The sequence below is a fragment of the Ruditapes philippinarum genome, unplaced genomic scaffold (genome assembly GCF_026571515.1).
Source record: "Ruditapes philippinarum isolate M1 unplaced genomic scaffold, ASM2657151v2 ctg5921_1_1_1_1, whole genome shotgun sequence".
NCBI lineage: Eukaryota > Metazoa > Mollusca > Bivalvia > Venerida > Veneridae > Ruditapes > Ruditapes philippinarum.
Window position 1 is genome coordinate 14,903 of NW_026859095.1, and position 25,525 is coordinate 40,427.

Sequence of the window (25,525 nt, forward strand, 5' to 3'; positions counted from 1 at the left end):
GTACCATCGTGTTTTCACCATCGTACCATCGTGCCATCGCGTTTTCACCATCGTACCATCGTGCATCGCGGGTACAGAATAAATAAAATGTCACGATTGTCCAAACATGTCCAAACGGAACACAGTAGATTACAGCATGCAATCTGTACAACCCAGAAGAAAATAAGTTCTTAAAACTGTTAAAGAAATATTGACAGAAAGTAATTTTACAACTTTTATTCAATTCTCAAAGATTGACCTTGAGGTAATACTTATATTTTGGTAAAGATCCAATATACCTTGGCAAATGTCCATTATTTCGTTCTAAAAATAGTAACATTTTGACAAAAGCATATGATATTCAGGTTAGGCATGTGATATTCAGGTTCCACTTTTGTGTATCTTAGGGTTGAATTTTTAAATTATATTAATATTGTATTTTATCACACACCCGTGCCGATTTTGCGACTCCGTAAATACATGTATGGTATTGCACGACCGTGCATATATTTTGACGTGACGGCATTAGCGTTTTACAAACATAGTGTAAAGACGCGCTAAACGTTAGTGTTATACTATAGGCGCGTCAATGAAAAATGACTCTTATTTCACTTTAATCAGTTTTTATTTTGGGTATGTGATGAATAGAATATTAAATTCGTGTTCATTACTGATGAAAGGCTCGCATAATATCATTTTATTCACCTATTATGCAGTAAATTTAGTATTGAACTTACACACATTCAAGAATCTTAAAACCATATTACACTTGCAGAGAAGCCGGCATATATGTATTTTTGCAACATTGTTTCTTGCCCTTTCTTGCAGAGAATGAATATAGCAATGTAAAGCTTCATGTGGTCTATTTTCTTGTTCCATAATTTGCCCTAAAACATTGAGAGCTGTTTCTCTATGTGTAAGCTTTTTGTTAGTTTCTATGGTTCTTATAAGATTATCGAAAGCTTGTTGTTTTTCTTGTTGTCTTTGAAGATGACCATAGAGCTTATATTGTAGAAAGTATAAGAAAGGAAGAGAATCAATTACAGCCCAGTCCATCCAACAGTCATATTGACCTCTGTGTATCATGTCATCTTGTGTAGATCGGAACATTTCATATTGTAGTTCATGAGGAACACAGTTGATCTCCTGCCGTATAAAACGGACACAAAATGCTGTAATATCTTTGATACTGTCTTCACTGTGTTCATAACAATACCTTGCAATTTCTTCAGATATTGTTGGTTCAGACCTCACTGCGCAGCTACAGATAGGTACAACATAATGAGAGAGATATTTTTGTTCAGTTTGTCTCAGAATCTCTTCAGCTTTCTCCATCTCTTCTCTACTGTAAAACACTGATGCCAGTTTCAAGCGGCCAGATGAAACATCTGAGTTTAAACCAGCCGATAGCCAATTCATTGCTTTACGCAATGCTTGATTCTTTGCACCGAAATTGAATGATGCTAGGGTAGATCCATATGTGGTGAAGGTGAAAGGTGCTAGAAATTTTAGTCCAGTGTGTGTAAGTGTTTCACCATTATTAATGTCATAGGTCATTAGGAAAACTAATATTGTTACAATTTGGTTCATTTTTTCCATGTTTTCATTTTGTACCCTTTTTAAGAAAAGAAAGTTAAGATAACTTATTGGTAAAGCAAAGCTTAAGTATCTTGTAACAGGAATTGCAAGAGAAAATGGAGGACCGTACACTTTCTGTGGTACCTTGTTCAGTTTAACTAGAAGTCTATATCCAAGGTCATTAGTACCAAGTGTAATTAAAAAATCGAAATCATTCTGAATAAAGACACTTATATTTTCTGAAAGTTCATGGACTGTCTCGGAAGTAAATTGCCCTGTCATCAAGTTGATTTCAGATATTATGAAATGTGAACAATGTTCATTTTGTACACAGCTATGTAATTCCTGTAAGCAGAATATTAAACATGTCAATAAATTGTTATCTATCCATATACTTGGTTCTGTGTTCTCTATACAATGGAATAAAACTGTTTTAATCATATAACTTGATATATTTATCTCCCCCTGAGGATTAAGGAATGATTTAAGAATCATTTTCAGTAACACATAACATCTTATTTGTGTTATATTTAAACTAAACATAAGATATCTCTCTGTCAGAGATGTAGATAATCTCCATTCCAGTTCAGGATAAACACTGACTTTACTTCCAGTTGGAACAACAAAGCACCTTGTTCTGGCTGCCAATCTTCTCATCTCATGTGTTGGCCATCTTCCTACACCTTGTCTCTCTAACCAACCTGATGCTGATTGTGGCCATGATTTACAGGGCAAAGCAAGCACCAAGTCTTTATCACAAAATCCATGTCGTCCTTGTGAAGTAATGGATGGTCCATGCTGCTCAAAACTAGAATCCAGCAATTTAATTGTGTTTTTACACAATATTCCTCTTCTTTCCGATATATGGAGGTTATTAGGAATATCAGTTGCAGGCATAGGTTCATTAGATCGAAACAGTTGTAGGAAACAGTATCCAGGGGTGGTGTTTTCATCCTGAATCATGAGATAGTTGTCCTTGCCATGTTCCCACTCTGACAAGTCTTGTATAATATTGACAGTATTCACACAAAGTAAAATATCTGCATCTGAACTTGAAATTCTTGTACATTCACTTTGACTACCCATAAAGTATGAAGTTATATTTGTACCAGTTAACCTCATTGTGATAGTACTCACAGTCTCCAGCATCTTCATTAATTTTCTCTCTCTCATCACCATTTGATCATTGACACCAAGGTCATCTAAAACCTCGGATAACATCATTGACCGTCGTTCCCTGTAGTGAGGTGCTGGAAACATCCTGTAAAATAACAAAAAGGAAATTGATATACACAGCCAAAATGTATTTTTATTAAGCATTCCTATTTGTTACCCATTTTCCAATTTATGTTTTAGAATAGAACATTAGAGCCAGACAAATGTATCTAGAATGTCCTCACTGTACGCTTTTCCCTGAATGACAGATACAGTGTGAAATTAAAACAAACATGTTTATTTACAAAGGCGATTCCATATCTAAGGAAAAGAACCATTCAATTGATTTATTTGATATTATTTTACAGTTCTACATACAGAAAATTTGCACTGCATTTTAAATAAAAAAGTTAAAAAGCTCTCCTGTAGTGCAAGCAGTTGTAAGATTGAGTTTCGGATCGGGCTTTATTTATGCTCAGCTTTTTTTTTAAACAAAAGATGGCATTTGTGAGAAAAAAATCTTTGACAACCAAATCTTTATATAACCATAAATTGTAGGAATAGAGTAGCATTTATCTTGTTTCTATACAATTGAACTATGATATATTGCAGGAGTGTCTAGTTAATTCGTGGTCAAGGTCATATTCAGCATTTCAATTGAAAAACGTTGTGCAGATGTGTCTAATGTTAAGATACAAAGGCCATAGTATAGTAATTGATTCAAAATAAGTATATTATATTTTTAAGCGTTTACTAGTTCTGGCTACATAAAATCATTTAGAGGTCATGACCTCAAATCATATCATGCAAATGTCTCTTTGCTATAGGTGATGATCTTTAGACAAACTCCTCGCTATTGAATCTTTTTTTATAGAAAAATTGCACAGCATATACACATGTACAAAAGGACCATGATGGTCCTAATATTGCTCACCTGAATATCAATAATCATAATGACAAGGGACAAGTAATGTCGTAAACTATAAATCTGATTAAAACTAATATAACATTGTCAAAGTTCATACTTGTATTTGAATAAGTGCAAGTGTAAAAAACATTACTGGTTGCTATCGCTTAGGATAAAATAGTTACTTAAGAAGTCACTGGTCACTATACAAAGTCACTGCTTACATTGAAAGTCAGTGAATACTATGAAATTCAATGGTAGATTCACTCGTTGATATTGAAAGTAAATGTGTGCTATGGAAGTCACTGGTTGCTATGGAAAATTACAGATTGTTATGAAAAGTGAAAATGACCGCTTTGATGTCGCTGGTTTCAAGGTTACCATTGGAGTCATCAGTTGCTTTGGAAAGTCAATGATTCTTTTGGAAAGTTAATGGTTGGTTTCGAAAGTCAATGATTGCTATGGAAGTCAATCGTTGCTGAAGAAAGTCATCAGTTGCTATGGAAGTTTATGGTTTCTTTTTTGGAATTTTGTGGTTGCTGTGGAAGTCAATGGTGAATGCTATTAAAACTCTCTGGATGCTATGGAAAGTAATTGGGTGCTAAATATACTTTTGTTGCTATGAAAAGTTAATAGTTGCTATAGGAGGTTACTGGTTGCTATGGAAGCATCTGGTTGCTTTTGAATATTAGTAATTGCTTTGGAAAGATACTGTTGCTATGGAAAGTAAACGTTTTATATGAAACCTCAATGGTTGATAAAGTAAGTCAGTGGATGCTAAATAAGTCTAAGGTTGCTATGGAAAGTCTATGGTTGCTAAGAAAGTCACTATTGCTATGAAAGTAAGTGGTTGCTATGGATGTCAATGGTGGTTGCTATTGAAAGTCTCTGGATGCAATGGAAAGTCATTGGGTACTAAAGATGTCTTTTGTTGCTATGGAAAGTCAATAGTTGCTATGGAAAATCACCGGTCGGTATGGAAGGAACTAGTTTCTGTGGAATGTTAGTAGTTGCTTTGGAAAGGCACTTGTTGCTATGTAAAGTAAACGGTTGCTATGGAACGTCGATTGTTGATATATTAAGTCATTGGGTGCTATATAAGTCTATGGTTGCTATGGAAAGTCTATGGTTGCTAAGGAAGTCACTATTGCCATGGAAAGTAAGTGGTTGCTATGGAATTCAATGGTTGCTATGGAAAATAAATGGTTATAAGATTGGTCACTGATTACTATTGAAAATCAATAATTGCAACGGAATGACACTAGTTGCCATTGAAAGTCAATGCTTGCTATGTAGGTCATTGGCTGCTTCATAAGTTACGGGTGGCTGTGAAAAAGTGACTGGTTGCTATGGACAGTCACTGGTTGCTACGGGAAGTCACATATAAGGACAAAGTTCCCCTGGCCAATTTCGACTCTAGGGCTATAATTATGCCCCCTCCGAAGAAGAGGGGGTATATTGTTTTGGTAATGTCGGTCTGTCTGTCTGTCTTTCTGTTGGTGTGTCGTCTGAAGACCACATGGTTTCCGCTGATTAAACTTTCTATCACAATTTCTGCAAATTTCACATTCTTATTGGTCATAACTAGTAGATGACTCTCTTGATTTTGGAGTCACTAGGCCAAAGGTCAATGTAACAGTGGCCTTAAATGTCAGAATTGTCTTCGCTGATTATCTTGAACATTATTCATCACAAAGTCTTCATACTTCACATACTAATTGATCATAGCTAGTTGTTAATTTCTATTGATTGTGGGGTCGTTAGGTCAAAGGTCAAGATCACAGTGGCCTTAAATTTCAGAACGGTTTCAGCTGATTATCTAAAAAATAATTACCACAAAGTCGTCATATTTTACATACTGATTGTTAATAACTAGTAGATAAACCCTAATGATTTTGGGGTCACTAGGTCAAAGGATCTTGGGTCACTAGGTCAAAGGTCAATGTCACAGGGTCTTTAATGTCAGAATGGTTTCTGTGGATTATCTTGAAAACTAAATATCACAAAGTCTTCATATTTTACATACTGATTGGTCATATTAGTATATAACCGTAAATGATTTTGGGGTCACTTGGTCAAAGGTAAAGGTCACAGGGGCCTTAAATGGCTGAATGGTATCGGCTCATTATCTTAAAAACTTTTTATCACAAACTCAGCATATTTCACATATTGATAACTTGTAGATGACTCCTATTGATTTTAGGGTCAAAGGTCAAGGTCACAGGGGCCTTAAATGTTAAAATGTTTACATTTATATGATAATATACTTTATTCCAGCTACCCACCAACATGTATAACTTATAACTGTTATTTTTGAAAGGGCCAATTTTGACACTAGGTGTAAATTTTGAACAACTGTGGTAGAGAATTTATAGATTATATTATATACAAATATCAAAAGTCTATATCAAAGTCAATATCTAAGTATTGTACCATCATTAAGAAGAATTTTCAGGTTTTTACTATAAGTACAAAATGAAAATTAATGACTTCCCCCTCGGGCGGGGCCATTTTGACCCCAGTGCTTTAATTTGAACAATCTTTGTAGAGGTAGGTTCACTAAACAATGTTTCATGCCAAATATCTAACCTATAGCCTTTGTCAATTCAGAGAAGAAGATTTTTATGTAAAGGAAAAGCCATGACCCCGGACAGGGCAAATTTTAATACTAGAGGCAAACTTTGAACAACTTTAGGACCTAAAAATGATATGATTTACCAATATCTAAGCTGTATGTCTTGTTCCTTCAAAAAAGAAGATATTTAAGTTTTTACTATATACACATAAGGAAAACCGCTAAGGCGGGGTAAACTTTGACCCCTCGGGCTATATTTTGAACAATCTTTGTAGATGTCCACATGGGCAATGTTTCATGCTAAATATCTTACCTCTAGCCTTTAACGATTCCGAGAAGAACTTTTTTTTAAAGTTTTTACTATATACATTAAAGGAGAACCTTTGCCCCTAAGCAGGGCAAATTTTGACCTTAGAGCTATAATTTGAATAACTTTGGTAGAGAGCCTAAAGATGATATCATATAATAAAGTGTAAGCTTTGAGCCTTGTACCTTCAGTAACTTCAGACAAGAAACATTTATAAAGTTTACAATATAATTGTTTGTGTAAGTAACAGAAATAAGGGAAACGTTTTTCATCCACAAAATGTTAATAAAAAAGCAATAATCATAGTATTGCAAGCAATCCATAAGTCCCCCACCGGTTAGAACCCCAGCAACATTCTGAAGGGCCATTGGCCATTCACTAATGGTTCAATTTTTCTCAATTTTAAGTAAATTTGTTGGAAATGTTTTTTAAAAGTGATCACAGGAAAAAGTTTTTATGAGCAGACAGACAGACGGACTGAAGGACACTCTAAAGATTTTTTAAACATCCATGTTACCAAAATGTAACATTTTTAAAAGCAAAATTGTTAAAGAATTATCTCAACTCTTACAATTAAGAAATAAAGAAGTTATTAAAACAAAAACATTTTTTTCATGAAAATTAAGTTCAAGGGAGGCAATTCTGATAAATTTTGTGCAAGAGTTGTAAACCTTGTCACATATAACGTGATTGATGACCAGAAACTTATATTTGAAGTTTGAAATAAATACCTTACGAAATAAAGAATTTATAGTGAAAAAGCTTAAAAACTAGAATCAGAAACCTTGACGAGGTTGCCGACGTTTGATAAGTATGACAGCTTTCAATATACTCCCTATAGTCAAGATTAAAATGATGTGTATAATTTCCATACTACCATCTATCCATATTTAAGTTTCATAAAAATGTTCAGCTCTTTTTGACTTATCACAAATATTGTTATATTTGCCATGTTTTAAGACTATGTGTTGACATGGCAACCATTTTTTTTTAAATAGGAAGAAAGCAAAAGACATGTATAATCTCCAGACTGCCATCTATCCATATTTCAAGTTTCATAAAAATATTTCAGTACTTTTTGCATTATCACTAGATCCAGTTTATGTGTTAAATTTGCCATATTTTCAGTCTATGTGTTGTTACAGCAACCAGAATTTTCAACATAGGAAGAAAAGAACGTGCATAATCTCCAGACTGCCATCTACCCATATTTCAAGTTTCATAAATATATTTCCAGTTCCTTTTGCGTTATCACTGATTCCAGTTTATGTGTAAAATTTACCATATTTTCATTCTATTTGTTGCCATAGTAACCAGAATTTTCAACATAGGAAAAAAAGAAAAAGACGTGCATAATTTCCTTACTGCCATCTACCCATATATCATAAAAATATTTTCAGTACTTTTTGTGTTATCGCAGGATCCAGTTTTGTGGACGGACTGACAGACGGAAGGTAAACTCCGGTAAACCGTTAGGGGACTAATTACCAAAACACTAACGTTTTATACAGACGAAAAACTTTTTTCTTGTTTATGTTACTTACAGAAACAATTATTTACGTTTTATTTCCCAATAGTCTTGGTTTATATAAACATTTTAATTAACCTTCCTGATGCTTTGTCTGTATACGATAGAAAAAAATATCGATTTAAATATGTTTTGCTACCATAAATACCTCAATACACAATAATAAACCTCATTTACAACCGATGTCGAACACACTGGAAAAATGTTTCAGTGAGGTTTGGCTTAAGCCATTTCAAGTTTGAATTAGCTAAACATGGTTCAAATCCTTCTTGAATTTGACGCATAGAATTTTTTGACTGGCCGTCATTGAAGGTGTTTTGACAAAACTGACTGATTTTTTTCAAGAATAGTATAACTGCTGATGCAGGTCTGAAAAATAACTTGTGTGCAAAGTTTTAGATAATTTCTTCTCTGATTTTTTCCAGAACAATCATTTTTTATTACACAAAATGACCGATGCCACTTTGTAAGCTCAAACAGGACTATGAATTGTAAATGAAATTGACTTTCAAGTTAACTTACTCTTTATAGACTTTAAAATATGTTTCCACTTTCAGTCAGCAATCAAGACCATACTATTTTGGTTGAGTATCATCATCTTAGTGCATTTACGGGCTAACCCCTAATGAATTTAACATGAAGTTAACCCGATATTACACGATGACGGTATAATTTTATTATGCTTTTGCCTTAAGTATTTTCAAGAGGAAAAATACATATTTTAAAAACTGTACTGTTATAATATTAAATATTGACTTTAAAGCTAGTCAAAACATTTTCTTGTGTAATAAAATAACAATTCTGTCTGCAGCTCTCAAAACGACACTGATATTTAAATATAAATGAATTATGGCAACCATGTCCTGTTCCTGTTGAAAGGTATATCTTGCCATACATTCTTGTATCATATTTTCCTCAATGGCACATAAAAAGACCCAGTTTAAGTCAAATGATTTGATATGTATGTCTGTAAAATTCCTTTATCACATAAAATTTATATAGAAATGTCTTACATTAAAAAAATAATGCATACGTACTTTTTACCGTAACTTTCTGTACTAAAATCTATATTACTTGTTATTCAATCCAGGACTCTATTCCGCCAATCGAAGCGACTGCTCCAAACAACTGCGCATGTGAGACTAGCGAATGCGTATCTGGCCAGTGAATGATAAGTCTTATAGCAGGCCATGATATAAACACATGTTAGAGAATTGTCCCTATTACCCTGACATTTTTATAAATGATTTTAATACAAACACATCAAGCAATAATTTGTATTGGCCACGTGTGTGCACGGACACAACTAACACTTTACTGTTTCCCCAAAGATACGATTCGGAGTTTCGGATTAGGTTTGCATCACTATACTATTATCTGTTCTGTATATTAGAATATCATTAAGTTAAATGTTGATGCTGCACATCAAAGACGCCGCCAAATAATGTGAACAGTCACATGTAGTCTTGAAAATCGTTCTCTATTTCACTTGAATAGCCGAAGCACTAATCATTTTTTTCTCCATGTTCTTGGTATGTGCTCTTTGTTTAATAATTAAGTTGCATTTGTTTGTGAAAAAGTAGCACCTAATGCATAAATTCACAAAGTTAAGCCATGTCTGAAATGCTTGTCTGTTGCGACAAAGATTGAAAATCGAAGCAAAATAAATTGGATAACAAGTAAAATTTAAAAGATTGGTATACTTAAAATTAATTCAAGACAAAGACAGAGGTAAAGAAAAAAATCTTTGTTGCGCCGAGAATATGTCCATTTAAATATTGGTGTGAATTGCATAATGTTCGAATGATTTTGAGAACGAACTGTTCTGTTATTTTACAAATAGCGAACATATGTCTGTAATAACAAATAATAGTTATGAATAAATTGTTAATTATATTCAATTCTAAGTTAGTATTGTTTACTTACTTATAAAAGATTAAACTACTTGATTAAACGCAAGCCTTGAATTAAGGTATAGAAACACTAAATGTGATTAAAAGAAAATGGCAATCGTCACAGAATCCTTTAAAATAATTTATTGTAAATATTTGTGATACATTTTAAAATAAACTACTTTTTCACTCAGTTAATCTGTTTTATTACTTAAATGTTTATTATTTTCATGAATTAGCACACGTTTTGCCTGTTTTCATCTATTTTATGCTTATTTATGGACTCTGATGCCAGTGCTCAGTCGTTACCTCTCTCAGCCGTTATGTTTTAGAACGGTCGACTACATACTGGCTCATTGGCACGTTATATATTAGGTAAATAAAATTAGATGTTGATAAAAAGAATATGATATTCAAACATGCCACTGTCACTTCCTTAAAATTCCTTAGAGCTCGGTGACATGTTGTACATCAGAAAAGCTATTTTTATTAGAAAATTTAAAAACAGTGTGATGTTGTTAAAACAAAAAATACAATACACAAAAACAAGTCTAAAATTTTCTCCATTGCTAAATAGGCGAATGCATATCTACTAGACGCCGCGTTCACGTCGCGTTCACGCCGCGAGCACGCGACATATAATTATCGCTTATAAAACTATCAACTTGATCCGAAAAAGCAGAAAAAGATAAAACTGCAAAGGGATGTTTCTCTCATAAATATTTCCATTCCACTTATCTTACTACTTGTTCATTCATTGAAAAGTTTAATTTTATAAACACATCCTTGATACCAAAAATTTTATCTGTGTATTTGGAAATTGTCAAATTTTATCTCCTTTAGTGTATAGGCCCTTTACAGCTCCTTTTTCAGGACGCCCTCCCGACATAACAAAAGATATTAACATACTATTTATCTGTATTTGTGAGGCGAATTTATGAAATTCAATTTAATCAAACAATTGATAATGTATAATTTTAACATGATAATGGATACTCACATACCCGCTTAATTGCTGTGTGTGCATGATTTTTGTATCGCCTCTAAGGAGTAGTAGTGACATATAGGGATGTCTTCCCCGTCGTCTGTCTGTCTGTCTGTCCGTCTGTCTGTCTGTCTGTCCGTCCATCGCAAAACTTATACGGTCTATTCCTCATAAACTACTGGTGCAATTTCATCCATGCTTTGCAAGAATGATCAGTGCCAAGTATAGTTATGCATATCGTCAGCATTTTCCGGTTCAATGCTTTTTAAAGTTTGTCCGGACTACTTGAATAAAAAAGGTAGTTTTTGTGTTGCCAGCTTCACAAAGGTTTGTCTGGACTACTCCTCAGAAACTACTGTTGCAATTTAATCAAAACTTTAAGTGAATGACTAAAACTATATGTAGTTTTGCATCTCACCAACATTTTTCGGTTCATTGATTTTGTCAAAGTTTTGACCCTTTAATAATTTTAATTTGGAATTTGTCCGGACTACTCCTGTTACACCACTGATGCAATTTTAATGAAACTTTGCAGGATTGATCAATAGCTCAGATTCTTGTGGATATTACACAGGTTTTTAGGTTGAATGATTTTTGCCGTGGTATAGCTTTCATGAAGCGACACATGTCAACATTGGGGGCCCTTGTTAACATAATTATTGACTGGCTAGCTCTTTTGCGTGATTTTACAAAATCACATAATTAAAAGCATTGACTAAAATAAGGAGTCATTTAATAAAATGATTATTTTTTCTGTTGCGAAGTAACCTATACAATGTTTCGTTTTTTTTTTAGATTTAATGCAGTAGCGATCGACTACTAGTATCTCATACGACAATATTATATGATAATGGCCATTTTTCAAAGCGTCAATGTAAACGAATTTGTTACCTGGTAACAATATATAGACATTACTTTTAAACTGTTTTTCATTAAAATAACATAAGTCTATAAGCTTTTCGCTATAAATATACAGTACAAGTAGTGTTTATTGATAATCATCATCGAATTTGAAACATAATACTTTCGTAAATAAATTTGTCATTTATACACTTAAGTTTTTTAATGTAAATCATAACATGCATGGTAGAATTAAAACGCAGTGTCTGTACTGATAAACATGCCATTTTTGGAATAGATAACAATCGCGATTTGGAACATTTTTTACAATTAATATATTAACCTTTCTATATTTCTATGAATTAAACATCATCGGACTTATAACAGGACTCCTTATCTCCATACAATCTGTCAAAGTGAGTTTCTATTTGAAAGACCCTGTTGTAAACGTATATTGAACAAAACCGCTCTAAAATATTTCTTTCCCTTTATAAGACTTTAAATTATTGAGACTGTTTTGTTTATTGATATTGTCTTGTCCTTATCAATGTGTATTGCTTTTAGGATGATATATCTGGACAGCATTTCTAGAAGCTTGTTAAAATGTTTTTGCTACCACTAACACATTTCTGTTGGTTGTAAAACAGTTGAGTCATAAATAGTGTAGATTGTTAGTACAACTCGGTTATTTTTAGATATGATCATATCTCATTCCATATGTGGAACGTCGAGATTAATTTCCGTGACTTACCCTTTTTGTGGCCCCATGCAGTGAAGTACCGTATGACCATCAGGACTTTATCTTTAAGATTTACGCTCTCTAGTAATATTTGCAAGATTTAAACAAATAGTATTTTGAGACATTGTTTGCATTAACTTAAAATTTACAGGTCATGAATATTGAATCAAAAAATAGTAAAAGTAACAAGTTTTAGCATTTTCAAAAATGCTTGCCATGAATATAGAAATAATATTTCCTTTCTTGCCTAATACTTGTATGTGGTTAACACATAAAGCCAAAAGAAATACATGAATTACTCTACCATTCCGTTCTTGTCAAAATATTTTGACGTGCTCAGTTAGATTCTGCTGGGTCAGAGTGTAGGAGATACTCAGTATTGCCCATGAGAAAAATATCACAATGACTCGTAGTACCATTAGTTACACTACATGCGCTACTTAATAAGTACGTACGGTGGCACAAAGGTGACATGTGTGTGTTTTTATTTATCTCGTGCGCACGAGATACTATGTCGTGGCCACGAGTTACTAAGTCGTGGCCACGAGATACTATGTTGTGGCCACGAGTTACTAAGTCGTGGCCACGAAATAGCTAAGTCGTGGCCACAAGATACTATGTCGTGGCCACGTGTAACAAAGTCGTGACCACGAGATTCTATGTTGTGGCCACGAGTTACTAAGCCGTGGCCACGAGATACTATGTCGTGGCCACGAGTTACTAAGTCGTGGCCACGTGATAAATAATCAATCAGATTACACCATTATATGAATTTCCCTAATTAACTAGACATGTGCTATAGTACAAGGATGCCCCTACTTCACAAGCCTGCAAAAGTGCCATTTATAGAACTTATTGACTGATCAATAATTTTATATTTAGCGTCACTGTGCCCCAGATATTTGACCCAATGACCTCGAAATTATTAGATGTCATCTACTGATCAGGTACAATAATCTTTTTGGGTTATATAAACCATGGCTTATCCCTTCTGAATTATTCATGAGACAAGGATTTTACATAAAGTGTCATGGCTACCTTAACCGTTGACCTCAAACATCCTTATATGCTATCTACTGTCTATGGGCAATGTCCCTTCCAAATAAAATAAACCAGGACTTATTCTTTCTCATGTTATCGTATAAACAAGGTGAGCAGATCGTAGTACGTACAAACTGACTAATTCGATCACAAAATTGTCCCAACAAAGGGCTATAGTCAAAATTAAATATGTTGGGCCTTGGAAGGTGATTTTCTAATATGAGCCTAAAGACAAGTTCAAAGTGAATATCTTCAGCATTTTCAAAGATTAATGTTGCATGTATAAGTAAGTTGTTAAGTTGAAAAAAATCATAATATATATAGTGTATTCTGATAGGTTAATTATCTCGTGCGCACGACTTAGTTATCTCGTTCCCACGACTTAGTAACTCGTGGCCACCACATAATATCTCTTGGCCTCGACAAACAATTTCATGCATAAAAGCTGATATTTTGTCAACAAACTGGGAGATGTTGCGCGACCTCTTGTTGCGCGACCTTGCCATATTTAGAACAAGCTTATCTGTGAAGACCTTTACTTGCGCGCGACATTGAGCTGCGTGACCTAACCTAATTTAGATAAGATTAGTGACCTAGACTGTTCATGACACATTTGTTTCACAGCGATGAAAAATAGCCCATTTTAAAAACGATACTAAGAAAGCCAATTATTGTCAAATAAAATAAAGAATAAAAATGCAAAGGCGTTATAACACGAATAAAGGCGTTATTATGCGAACCAAAAGGCGTAATAACACGAATCAAAATCAAAAGGCCAAATAATGCGAAAGAAAAGGCAAGTAACACAAGTAAAGTCGTTGTAACGTAAAGAAAGGCGTTGTAACGCAAATCAAAAGGCGTATTAACGCGAATAAAGTCATAGTAACGCCAATAAAGGCGTTATAACTCGAATCAAAAGGCGTCATAACGCAAATAAAGGCGTTTTATTACATGCTTTTCGGTGGTTTATAGAAATATATAAATATATTTTCTGGCGTTATCTGGTCTACGTCATGATTAAAAAGTAAGATTTACATCAACCGGGAGTACGGAAGGCAAAACTCTACCTAAATATGTTTATATTTTTATTATGAATGACATAAATCTTAAATTTTTCTTCAATTATCAATTCTGGCACCAGTTCCAAGTCGAAAAAAAGGACTACAGTTTAAAGAAGATTTTAGAATCCGTTGCAAATGCAAAGCAACATGCCTACCGTTCTCTTTCATTGTTGATCTTTCACAGAGAGATGGTGAAAAAACTGATTGTTCCTAAAAGCAATAACGCAAAAGTGCACGTCAAATCACGTAGATTTAGTCCTGTCGGAAAATTATATTTTGGTTTCATTTTGAAGATGTTTAAAGTATTGCTCATTTTATCCTATGTAGTAAAATGTGTTTTCTATTTCACAATGGCGAAATTGATAAGAAATATATGTGCTCTCAGCGAGAGAAAGAGTTAAAATAAAAAAAAAACCCTTTTGTATGCTATGGATAGGGTTACACTTTAACGCGAGTGTTGTAAAGCTAAAGGTATTTTTTCAGCTTATTTTTGTAAAGAGTAACTGACAAACGCTGACACTCGTGAATGTGACTAATAGGTTCTTCTGTCTTCAAAAGAGAGACTTTTAAAAGGTATATATTTTTTCTTGAATTGTTGTATAATAAATTTCTAGAGTTTGATAAACGAAATCACAATTTGAACTTGGAACTTTGCCGTGTAAATCTGATAGTATTGTTACTTAGTTGCATTACTTGTGATTCTCTATTTATAAAAAAAGACCTAAAATAGCCATGAATAAGAACAAGAATGGACGCCATGTGGAGTAACCAAAGTAGAAAATAGTAAACAGATAAATGATTTTACAAACCAACAGCCATCGATCACAGTCAAATTTCTTGAAACAAAACATTCAAAAAGACGGAAATAACAATGATTATCAATAATTATATAAATATTTACATTAACATCTGTAATAGCAACATCGGCAAGATCTATGACTGGGGTCCATATGCCACTGATGCGTCCATTGAATAATTGATAGCTAACACAAGCTTAGTAAAATTACGATTACATTTGAAGAGTATATTCAATTTTTATCCTTCAACTGTCAAATGACTTACTTCTTTATTTACATATCAGATAATTCACTTAAATTTAGTATATGCGTCATGTTTATCATGTTTTAGATTTTAATGTGTGGTCCTTTTTAAAATCTTAAAATGCTACAAAAAGCCTGTTGAGGACATCTGCAGGTCATGCCGTGTGCAATAATCCATGCATTTACAGCCAATGACTACATCGATAAGAAAAAGTCCAAATAGTGTTCTTAAGTGAACGAAGTTATATCCAGTTCACGAAAAACGGTTACCGTGGGTATGAAAACAGGATGTAAAAATATTTTTATCAACGACTGCCACTGTGTTAAAAAGCTGAATCTATCATACCAAAACATTGCTACAGGTTCTTTATATAGATAGATAGGTAGGTAGGTAGGCAGGCAGGCAGGCAGGCAGGCAGGCAGACAGACAGACAGAAAGATAGATATAATTTATTGACTTGTATACATATTTGTACATAGTCATAATACAAAACACGTAATACATAAATTTAAGTCATGGTACGATCATATTGAAAACAAACATTGTTTAACAAAAGTATATATGGAGAATGTTCTTAAATCCATATTAAAACAATACAAAGTTGGCATAACTCTTATTAAAAAGTTGCAACAAAAATGACTTTCCAATTTTTATCATAAAAATATCAGAGCCGATAAAAACGCGACCAATTCAAATCACGTGACCATGACCACTCAATATATACTCGTATATATGTGGTTATACGTATAAATAACTCTTTACAAAAGAAAAACCTTTGACTTTAAAATTGCCGCGTTGAGGTGTAACCCTTTTCACAGCATACAAAGCGAAGTGATCCTGAATGTGCACGTTCATTGGACAGGCTAGCTAAGTCAATCCGAGCCTGCAACATTTTCAAATTTGCCGTTTTGGGCAATATTTAGGGTTTCTGTTTTCAATTCCACGTTTAGTATTGCTACATGACACAAATAGATTTGTCATAATCATTACCGTGAAAGAACAATGATTAAAGAGCAAATCAATTTCTTTACAAATACAGACAACAAGTTTACGACTTTTAAAATCACTTATAGCGCAGCGAGTAAAAATCATTTTAATATTCATTTGTGTTTATGTAAATCGTATAGTAAATAAAATGTTTTTCATGGTTAACATAATTATAGAAAGAGAACGTTTGGCATGTTGCTTTGCATTTGCAACGGATTCTAAAATTTGCTTTAAACTGTAGTCCTTTTTTCGACTTGGAACTGGTGCCAGAATTGACAACTGAAGAAAAATTTAAGATTTATGTCATTCATAATAAAGATATGAACATATTTAGGTAGAGTTTTGGCTTCCGTACTCCCGGTTGATGTAAACCTGACTTTTTAATCAAGACGTAGACCAGATAACGCCAGAAAACGAAATAGCTTGCAACTGAAGCCCGCTCTAATACAAGCAACTTACAAGGTTATGCAAAGTGTTTGATTAAACGGCTTATAAACTGACGAAGATCCAATATTCTGTGGAAAGCTTATATTTTCCCCCGTAGACTGGTGCATATCCCAAAGAAATTGGTACAGAAATAAAATATTTACGGCTATTTTCTTTTCCGAATCGAGCAACATTTGTCTTGGAAATGATGCCGAAAATGACGTCAATGTCACGTGGTATGGCCACACTGATAACTATAATTCTATTTGCACAGTAATAATGTAAACTATTTGTCATGCACTTATGAAGACTTTTTGATAAAATTGTTAATATAAGGTGACTTATAGGTCCATTGGGCTGGATGTGAATACAGTTACTCTGAATTCAAATGTATCACATCATTTATTTTTACACATGTCACTATAGTAAATAAATTTATTTTATTTTCTTATCTTATATCTTTTCTCATCTTATTTTATATGTCCTTCATAATAATGTTTAATTATCTACGGATATGTCTTGTATAATAAGTATCTTCTAATTATTAAATGTTGCTCCTAATTAAGCAATAGGTCTGAGACTATAGGTAAAAAGATTTGGAAAAATGTAAGGTATAAGTAAGTCACATCAGGGTGAAAGTATATCTTAATTAATGATAGGTTTAAAAGGGTGATAGTGCTTCAGTTAAGTCATGATTAGGAGACATTGTCTTCTTTGTCTTTTTAGAAAAGTATCGATAGTTGGGTGATATTTAACCTCCTTATAAGAGATAAAAAAAGACCAGACTGTGGCCTTAGGACGTATCCGTACAGAATTATAATTAAAACGTACATCTTGATCAATTCCTTTAAATCAACACTGTTCTTCCTTTCTTACATTACTATGCCACTGATAAGAATTTATATGGTATTAAAAAGCATTATAACGCCTTTTTTACCATTTTTTCATCGACACCAATGTCATCTAAGACCTCTGATAACTTCAATGAAAGGCTTTCCCTATAGTCAGGTTCTTGATACATTCTGGAAGAGAAGTAATAAGTAAACTGATTAAACATCCTGTAACACAACTTTTTATAGTTTTATATCATAAATATGATGCTCAAATTAAGATTTATCAATGTTGTAAGTTCCAAAAAACATTATTTATAAAGACATTACCGAATTTAACATTTCATGTAATTAAAGGGAGGTAATAAAACTTTTGTTTTTCTATTAAGTCTAAGTCAATCTTTTCAATAAGAAATGAATGCATATATTTTAACGATTACATGTAATATATACACATATTTGCAAAACATATATTATATATTCTTCGATGTTTTATAAGCATAATTATTTATATATAAGTTGGTCATAAGGTTGTTGTTTTTTGTAACATACTCCTACCTGCTCTCTCGAGTTTTAAAATATCCTTTAAACCTTTTAAAATTAATGTGAACTGTTATCACTGTTAAATCTAGAACAAGCCTCCAGACGAGCCAAAACATTTGAAGAAAATTAAACTTTTGAAAATGTACTAAGACTTTAAGAAAAGTTAAAATATTTAAGGTATTAGCACCCTAATGCATTACCTCCGCTTTGAAGAGTATTCAAATAGGCTAGAATTACTGTTAACTACATTGAAAATGAGGGCCATGGGTTCAATCCCCAGAGGGGTCAACTTTTTTTGTCTTTCTTTTTTTCTTTTAACATTATTTATGTATCTCTCATGTCCCATATGGAAAGAAAAAAGTGTTTAATTTTTAGTTTTTAATTTATATAGGTATTGTAGTAGAGACAGATTTTGTTTTTGAGGACTGTATTTACTTTTAAGTCATCTCATACTACAAATGGAACAACAACGTATACAGTTTTCATAATTTTATTTATCATATCCTTTATGCATATTAACTAAGAAAAATAATTTGTAAAATGTAATTCCTTTTATTGTCACTTTTTATAAAATAGATTTAATTTTTCTTTAACAGTTTACTCTAGCACTTTTCGTTTCGTTCTCACTGTTCAACAATGTGCGATCGCTTATATACCGTCTGAAAAGAAGCGGGAAATACTTGTCACGTGACTATAATAATAACACGTTCTAGAAGTACCGTCCTCGGTACCGTTCCATGATTTTAAAGTGAACAATCGAGATAGCACCGCTCATATCACAATGACTCGCGTTATTCGCGACATTCTCGCCGCAAAAAAGAAATAAACTAAATTAATGAACATATGTTTATATAAATTCCAGATGTGTTTTTAAGTTTCATAAAGTACAATTGTGACTTCATCATCTGAATGACTGTCGGTTGCAATATTAAAGTAGTCCTGCAATCCAGACGGTACTAACTGAAATCTTGACACTTTGTCCAATGAAATGCTATTATCAGGTTGCACATTATCAGTATCTAATATTCATGGTATCTTTGACTTTGTACGAAAGGAATGTGTAATCACAATCGTCATAATGATATTTTTCGTGAATATCTAACTCTAATTCTTCAGCACATATCTTTCTTGCATAAAAAATTTCATTATTGTTGAAATCCATATCTTCATTTGTGTTGATTACTTTCTTTGCATTTGCAAATATTTCGGCAGTAGTTGTATTTTCTTCAACATCTGATATGTTTTCTGTCATTGGAAGATAGGGTGATCTTACTTGTTTTGTATCAGTTGTGATGTTATTTTCTGTGATTTCTGTGTTGATTTTGTATGTCAATTTCTTTGCATCATTTTTTGTCATTTGATGAACCTTTTCTAAATGTTTTATTAGGTAGTGTCTCCTTTTTAGTTTGACTTTGCACCCAGTTATAATGCATGTGTAAAATTTGTTTTCCGGTGAATGAATTTCTTTGACATGTCGTTGAAATGATTTATAATTGCTATAAAAGCGTCGACAGAATTTAAATTTACAATAATATATCTTGATTTGATTATTTCGCAGTAAGCATCCAAAATCTAATGAAGTAAATATGGAATGAAAAGAGATTTTTATAATGTTTGGACACCGTTGCACGTGATTTTCGTGAATTTGCATTGGCAATTATTAAATCCCCAATCAATGTTTGGTACCGTTGCACAGAATTCGCGCATGGATGATCAGCAGTCAATTATCAAGTTTTACAAACAATGTCACCGTCGCATGATATTTTTATAGCAACTAAAGCCTAATCCAATAAATATGCGTATACTTTTGAATTTCTTTTAGCCAACTTTTCATTTTTAGCTATTTATTTAGTGCTATATATTTTCATTTATTGTTATCACTCAACAACTGTTTGATTTTACATTTTGCTTTTATCGCTGCTTGTCTTTGACAACGAGTCTTTGACAACGAGAAACAATTGTATTTTTACAACGTTCAGAAGTTTCATCTTTTAACTCTGATTGTTGTTCTTCTCCCGAAACTTCTAATGGGTAAAGCAAATTTAACGGCCGTCCTAGTTCATTTCCAGATGAAATTAAAACTTTAGCTGAACGACATTCATCATCTCTACTTTTAATCAATTGTGTAATTTTACCAAACTTCCAATTTCCTCTTGAGGTATCATCTTTTACTAAGACTATATCTCCAATTTTAGGTTTAAATTGCATTTGACCCGGATGATTTTTAAACGTGTTTTGGTATCTTTCTCGGAGACTTAGTAAATATTCGTCTTTCCAAATTTTCCAAAATATATCCAATAACCTTTTGTTCTTTTTTCCATAGTTTAAGTAAATTATCTTTTGTGCTTTCAATTGGAATATAATCGTCATCACAATGTCGATTTCTAATTCAGGAATCCCAATTTTCGGATTATTTGACAGAAAATGAGCAGGAGTGATAGGGATATTAGAAAGCAGGTCATCTCCAACACAAACTAAAGGTCTTGAATTTATAACTGCTTCTATCTCTTTAATAAGAGTTTGTAACTGCACTATTGATAACATTTTTCTACCAATGGCTTTCTTTAATGACCTTTTTACTAAAGCAACTAGCCTTTCGTAAAAGCCTCCCATCCAGGGAGACAACTCTACGTTAAACATCCATTTTATACCAGCATTTAAAACATAACTCATTATTTCAGCATTTTTAGGAATTTTATTCCAAAGATGATCAAGAATTTTATCTGCCGTACGAAATTGTAAGGCATTGTCACTGATAATAAGGGTAGGAGAACCTCTTTGTGCTACAAATCTTCTGAAACACAGGAGAAATTCAGCTGTTGTCATGTCATTTACAATTTCTAGGTGAATTGCTCTCGTCATAAGGCATTTGAACAGGCAAATCCAAACTTTCTTTTCACTGTTTTTATTTGTTTTTGTATATAAAGGACCCATGTAATCTATTCCAATTCTGGAAAATGGAATACCTTCGGTTACACGGGATTTTGGATATGAGCAAAACGGTGGTATCTTGTACGGGCCACCTTCAAATCGGCGGCAGATCATACATGATTTTAACACTGACTTAACAATAGCACGACCATGCAGAATCCAAAAGCGATTTTGCACTATAGACAACGTTTGTGAAACACCACTATGAAGAAATTCTTTATGTGTTTTAGCTACAATAAGGCGTGTATACCAGTCATATTTTGGAAGAAGTATCGGACAACGTGCACTTTCACTTATGTCAGCATTTTCAAGTCGCCCCTTACAGCGTAGGATTCCGTATGTATCAATGTAAATTCCAAGCTGTTGTTGAATATTGTTTTGCTTACCACTAGAAATGGCGTCAAATACGTCTTTGTAATATAATCTTTGAATGTGTCTTATCCACATGTTTTCAGACTCTTTAATTTCGTCATATGTGATATACCTTGTTGTATTTTTCTTTTGTAGTTTTCTCACAAATCTTAGCACAAGAGCAGTAACTCTAAGAAGTTTTGTAAGTGAAGAGAACCGTTGGCTGTTTATTGTTAATGGACCAGTGTTTTCATCTGAACTAGTGTTTTCAATTGTATTTGTGCCACGCGATGGTTGTACCAAACTAATCTCACTAGGTTTCTTTAATTTACGTATCTCAGATTCATAACTGTTCTCTTCTTTGCTATTATGCGGAACTTTAAATTGGGGCCATTCACCTGGCTCATTTTTAAGCCAAGCTGGGCCTTCCCACCAAAGTTTGTTATTCATAAGATTTTGGCACAGTGTGCCACGAGATGCAATATCTGCTGGATTGTCTTTAGATGGAACATAGGACATTGTAACATTTTCTGAAATCTTTTTTATTTCATTAACACGGTTTTTAACGAATACTGATAATTGCCTTTTTGTATGTAACCAATGTAGAACACATTGCGAATCAGTCCATATGGATCAATCAAGTATTGGTAAATGAAGATGACTCTTAACAAACTGTAAACATCGTAAACCTATAACAAGAGCTAAGAGTTCTAGTCTTGTAATTGAGAGCTTTTTTAAAGGTGCTAAATGTGTTTTTTGAAAAGATGAGATCTACTTTTGTTGTATCTTCTGACCGTTGATGTAAGTAAACTGCAACAGCGTACGCTTTTTGTGGTGCATCGCAGAAACATACAATGCGATATTCAACTAGTTTTGAACAGTTTGCAGATATAGATCTTGGTATACAGACATGTTCCACATTCATCAGTTGTTTCTCTAATGAGATCCATTTCTTTTGATCATCATCACTGAGGGCATCATCCCACTCTAGGTGTTTATTCCACAGTTCTTGTAGAAAATATTTAGCATCAAGGATAACAGGACTAATCAAGCCTAGTGGATCGAAAATGGATGCAATGTATTTTAGAATTTCCCTTTTGGTAGCATGAAGACTATGGCATAGCATTTTTGCAGAAAGATATGAAAGAGTATCACTTTCCAAGTTCCATTCAAGCCCTAGCACTTTCATTGATTTCACTTCTGCACGGTCTTCAGGAGAAAAGAGTGAATTGACCTCTTTATTATTTGAAGCCCATTCTCTTAGATTCATAGATCCAGTATTGAATATAGTTTTTGCATCTTTATAAAGAATCTTCGCTTCTGTTATGTCTTTTGCACCTGTTATCATTTTATCCACATAGATATCGTTTTTTATTTTGTTTGATATTTCATTATGAAAAGTGTCAAGATGATGTTCAATTGTGGCACCAAGAAGAAAAGGACTTGACACAACTCCAAACGGTACCAGACAAAAGCGAAACTCTTGTATGTTACATGCGTTAGTCATTGGATTGTCAATATATTTTAACCATAAGAACCTTGTAACATCACGTTGATCTCTTTGAAGTTCTATTTGAAGGAACGCCCTCTCGATGTCGGCTACAATTGCGATCGGATGTTTTCGAAATCTCAACAATATTCCACATAAGTCATGAACCATAACAGGACCGCGATACAAGCAGTCGTTCAGACTGTTATTTTCTTTTGAAGTCTTTGCCGATGCATCGTATACTACCCGAAGTTTGGTTGTTGTTTTTTGTGGTGTAATGACTCCATGGTGAGCTAGGTAATGCACAGTACCGTTTGATTTATTTGGTTTGACTTCTTCTATTATACCTTTCTGGAGTTGATCTTGAATCACATTATGATACTTTGTTAGTATGTCTGGATTGTTTTTCATACGATTTACTGTTGATTTTAATCTACCTAATGCTAAATCTCTATTTGTCGGTAAATCGGGACACTCATTTTTCCACGGCCACTTTACTTGGTATCTGCCGTTTTCATACTTAAGCGTTCTAGTAAAGTCTTCCCTGACTAGATCGTCTTCTTTTTGTGACTCTTTATCTACAATTCCAATACTTTCAACGTTCCAAAAGTCTTCTAGTTCTGTCTTTGGTGATAGTACATTATCTATAGTAGTGAATGCATTTGTACTGTTCTGTTTACTGCCATATGTTAGAATAAGCAAATTATTGTCATTTGAATCATCGTATGTGTCCTTTATTCTACCACTTAGTATCCATCCAAACTTAGACGAAAGCAAATAAAGTCCATTTTGAAGTTCTAATTTTTCACCATTTACAAAGTCTAGGTAGTAGTCGTTTCCAATCAAGAACTCAATTGACGAAGATTCACTTTCTTTTGGCATGGTGTCCGCCAATTGTACAGTTGATAGAATATCATTCACTCTATCTGAAAACAGATCTGATGTTGGTTTCCTCTGTAATTCACCACTAATTAAAGGAACTATATTGGCAGTGATTTGCACATATTTACCATTATTTAGCCTCACATCAACCTTTACGTATTTTGTTTTAATTGTTTTTGCTTTTGTATTCCCGAAAGTCACGACATGGATTTCTTGTTCACCTTCCCCTTTTAGGCATAACCTTTGAGTTAATTTTTCTGAAATATAGCTTCGATGCGACCCAGAATCAAGTAATACTCGTACTTCTGTATCAGTTCTTTCACTTGGGTTTTTTATTTTTGTTAGTGCAGTTTGCATAAGAACCATTTCGTTCATTGACATTAGTCCATTATCATTTCTTACATGAAATGAGTTTGTCATTGTATCTGATTCTGCTGCTTTATCAGATATAACATCTGTTGACATATTTGAAATTGTCCGTTGGACGGTGAACTTCTTTGGACACAAGCTGCGATGGTGGGCGTTCATTTTGTCACAGTACACACACTTCTTGTTTGATTTACAATCTAAAGATAAATGTCCTTCCTTTAGGCACCTGAAACAACTGCCTTTTATGCGATCTTTTCTTTCACTTATTGTCTTGTATGTAGTACACTCATCGCTCCAGTGATTTTGATTACAATATCGGCACCGTTTAATTGGATGCACGACGGTGCTGACTGGCTTCCGTTGTTGTCTAGAAGTAGAAACTAGCGCCTGCGTTGATGTTTTCTGTACCGGTCCTTTGTAATATGTACTTTCTGCTTTTGTATGTGTGAAAGACCTTGCGTTGAATGTTTTTGAAGATGTATTGTCTCTTTGTTTAGAAGCTCCTGTTAGGGCTCTTTCACGTGCTACAATGTAAGCATACAATTTTTCCATTAACGTACGTACCGTCCATCTTTTGTCAGTTCCATTTTGTATTTCCAAATGTACTAGCACATCTTCAGGCAACTTTGATTTGACTATAGATACTACTATGTCCTGGTTTACATTTTCTTCTAAAACTTCCAAACTCCTTATATGTTGATCAACACCATCAAGCAAACATCGTAAACTATTGACTTTACTTGTAGCGATTGGAATGTTAATAAGCTGACTGTAATGCAAGTCAATAATTTCCTGTGTATTACCGAATCTCTTTCTCAAGATATCCACCGCCATTATGTAATTGTCACTAGTTAATGCCAACCCTGTTATCGCAGATTTTGCTTCGCCAACTAGTTTTCCCTTCAGATAGTTAAACTTTTAACATTTGATATGTATTTGTTGTTATGTACAGCATTTTTGAAGCTGTCCCAAAATTCTGTCCATCTTGTTTTGTCACCATTAAAACTGATCATATCTATCTTTGGAAGCTTAATTGATGACATTTTCTCATTTTCTTTACGTTTTTCTTTTTCTTGTTGTCTCATCTGA

At 33.4% G+C, this 25,525-nt stretch overlaps 3 protein-coding genes across 3 annotated transcripts; all 3 read right to left on the reverse strand.

Moving 5' to 3' along the window:
- Positions 1 to 340: 340 nt before the first annotated feature.
- LOC132755199 (uncharacterized) lies at positions 341 to 19,771 on the reverse strand. The gene is made up of 2 exons (XM_060746010.1): positions 19,464 to 19,771; positions 341 to 2,818 (listed from the first exon to the last, which is right to left on the reverse strand). Exons 1-2 carry the CDS (start codon positions 19,769 to 19,771, stop codon positions 688 to 690), a joined length of 2,439 nt encoding a protein of 812 aa, XP_060601993.1. The 3' UTR covers positions 341 to 687.
- Positions 19,772 to 20,325: 554 nt separating this feature from the next.
- On the reverse strand, positions 20,326 to 22,215 carry LOC132755201 (uncharacterized). The gene has a single exon (XM_060746011.1). It carries the CDS (start codon positions 22,213 to 22,215, stop codon positions 20,326 to 20,328), a length of 1,890 nt encoding a protein of 629 aa, XP_060601994.1.
- Positions 22,216 to 22,360: 145 nt separating this feature from the next.
- LOC132755202 (uncharacterized) lies at positions 22,361 to 25,270 on the reverse strand. Its single transcript, XM_060746012.1, has one exon. The coding sequence runs from the start codon at positions 25,268 to 25,270 to the stop codon at positions 22,361 to 22,363; it is 2,910 nt and encodes a 969-aa protein (XP_060601995.1).
- Between the last annotated feature and the right edge of the window lie 255 nt (positions 25,271 to 25,525).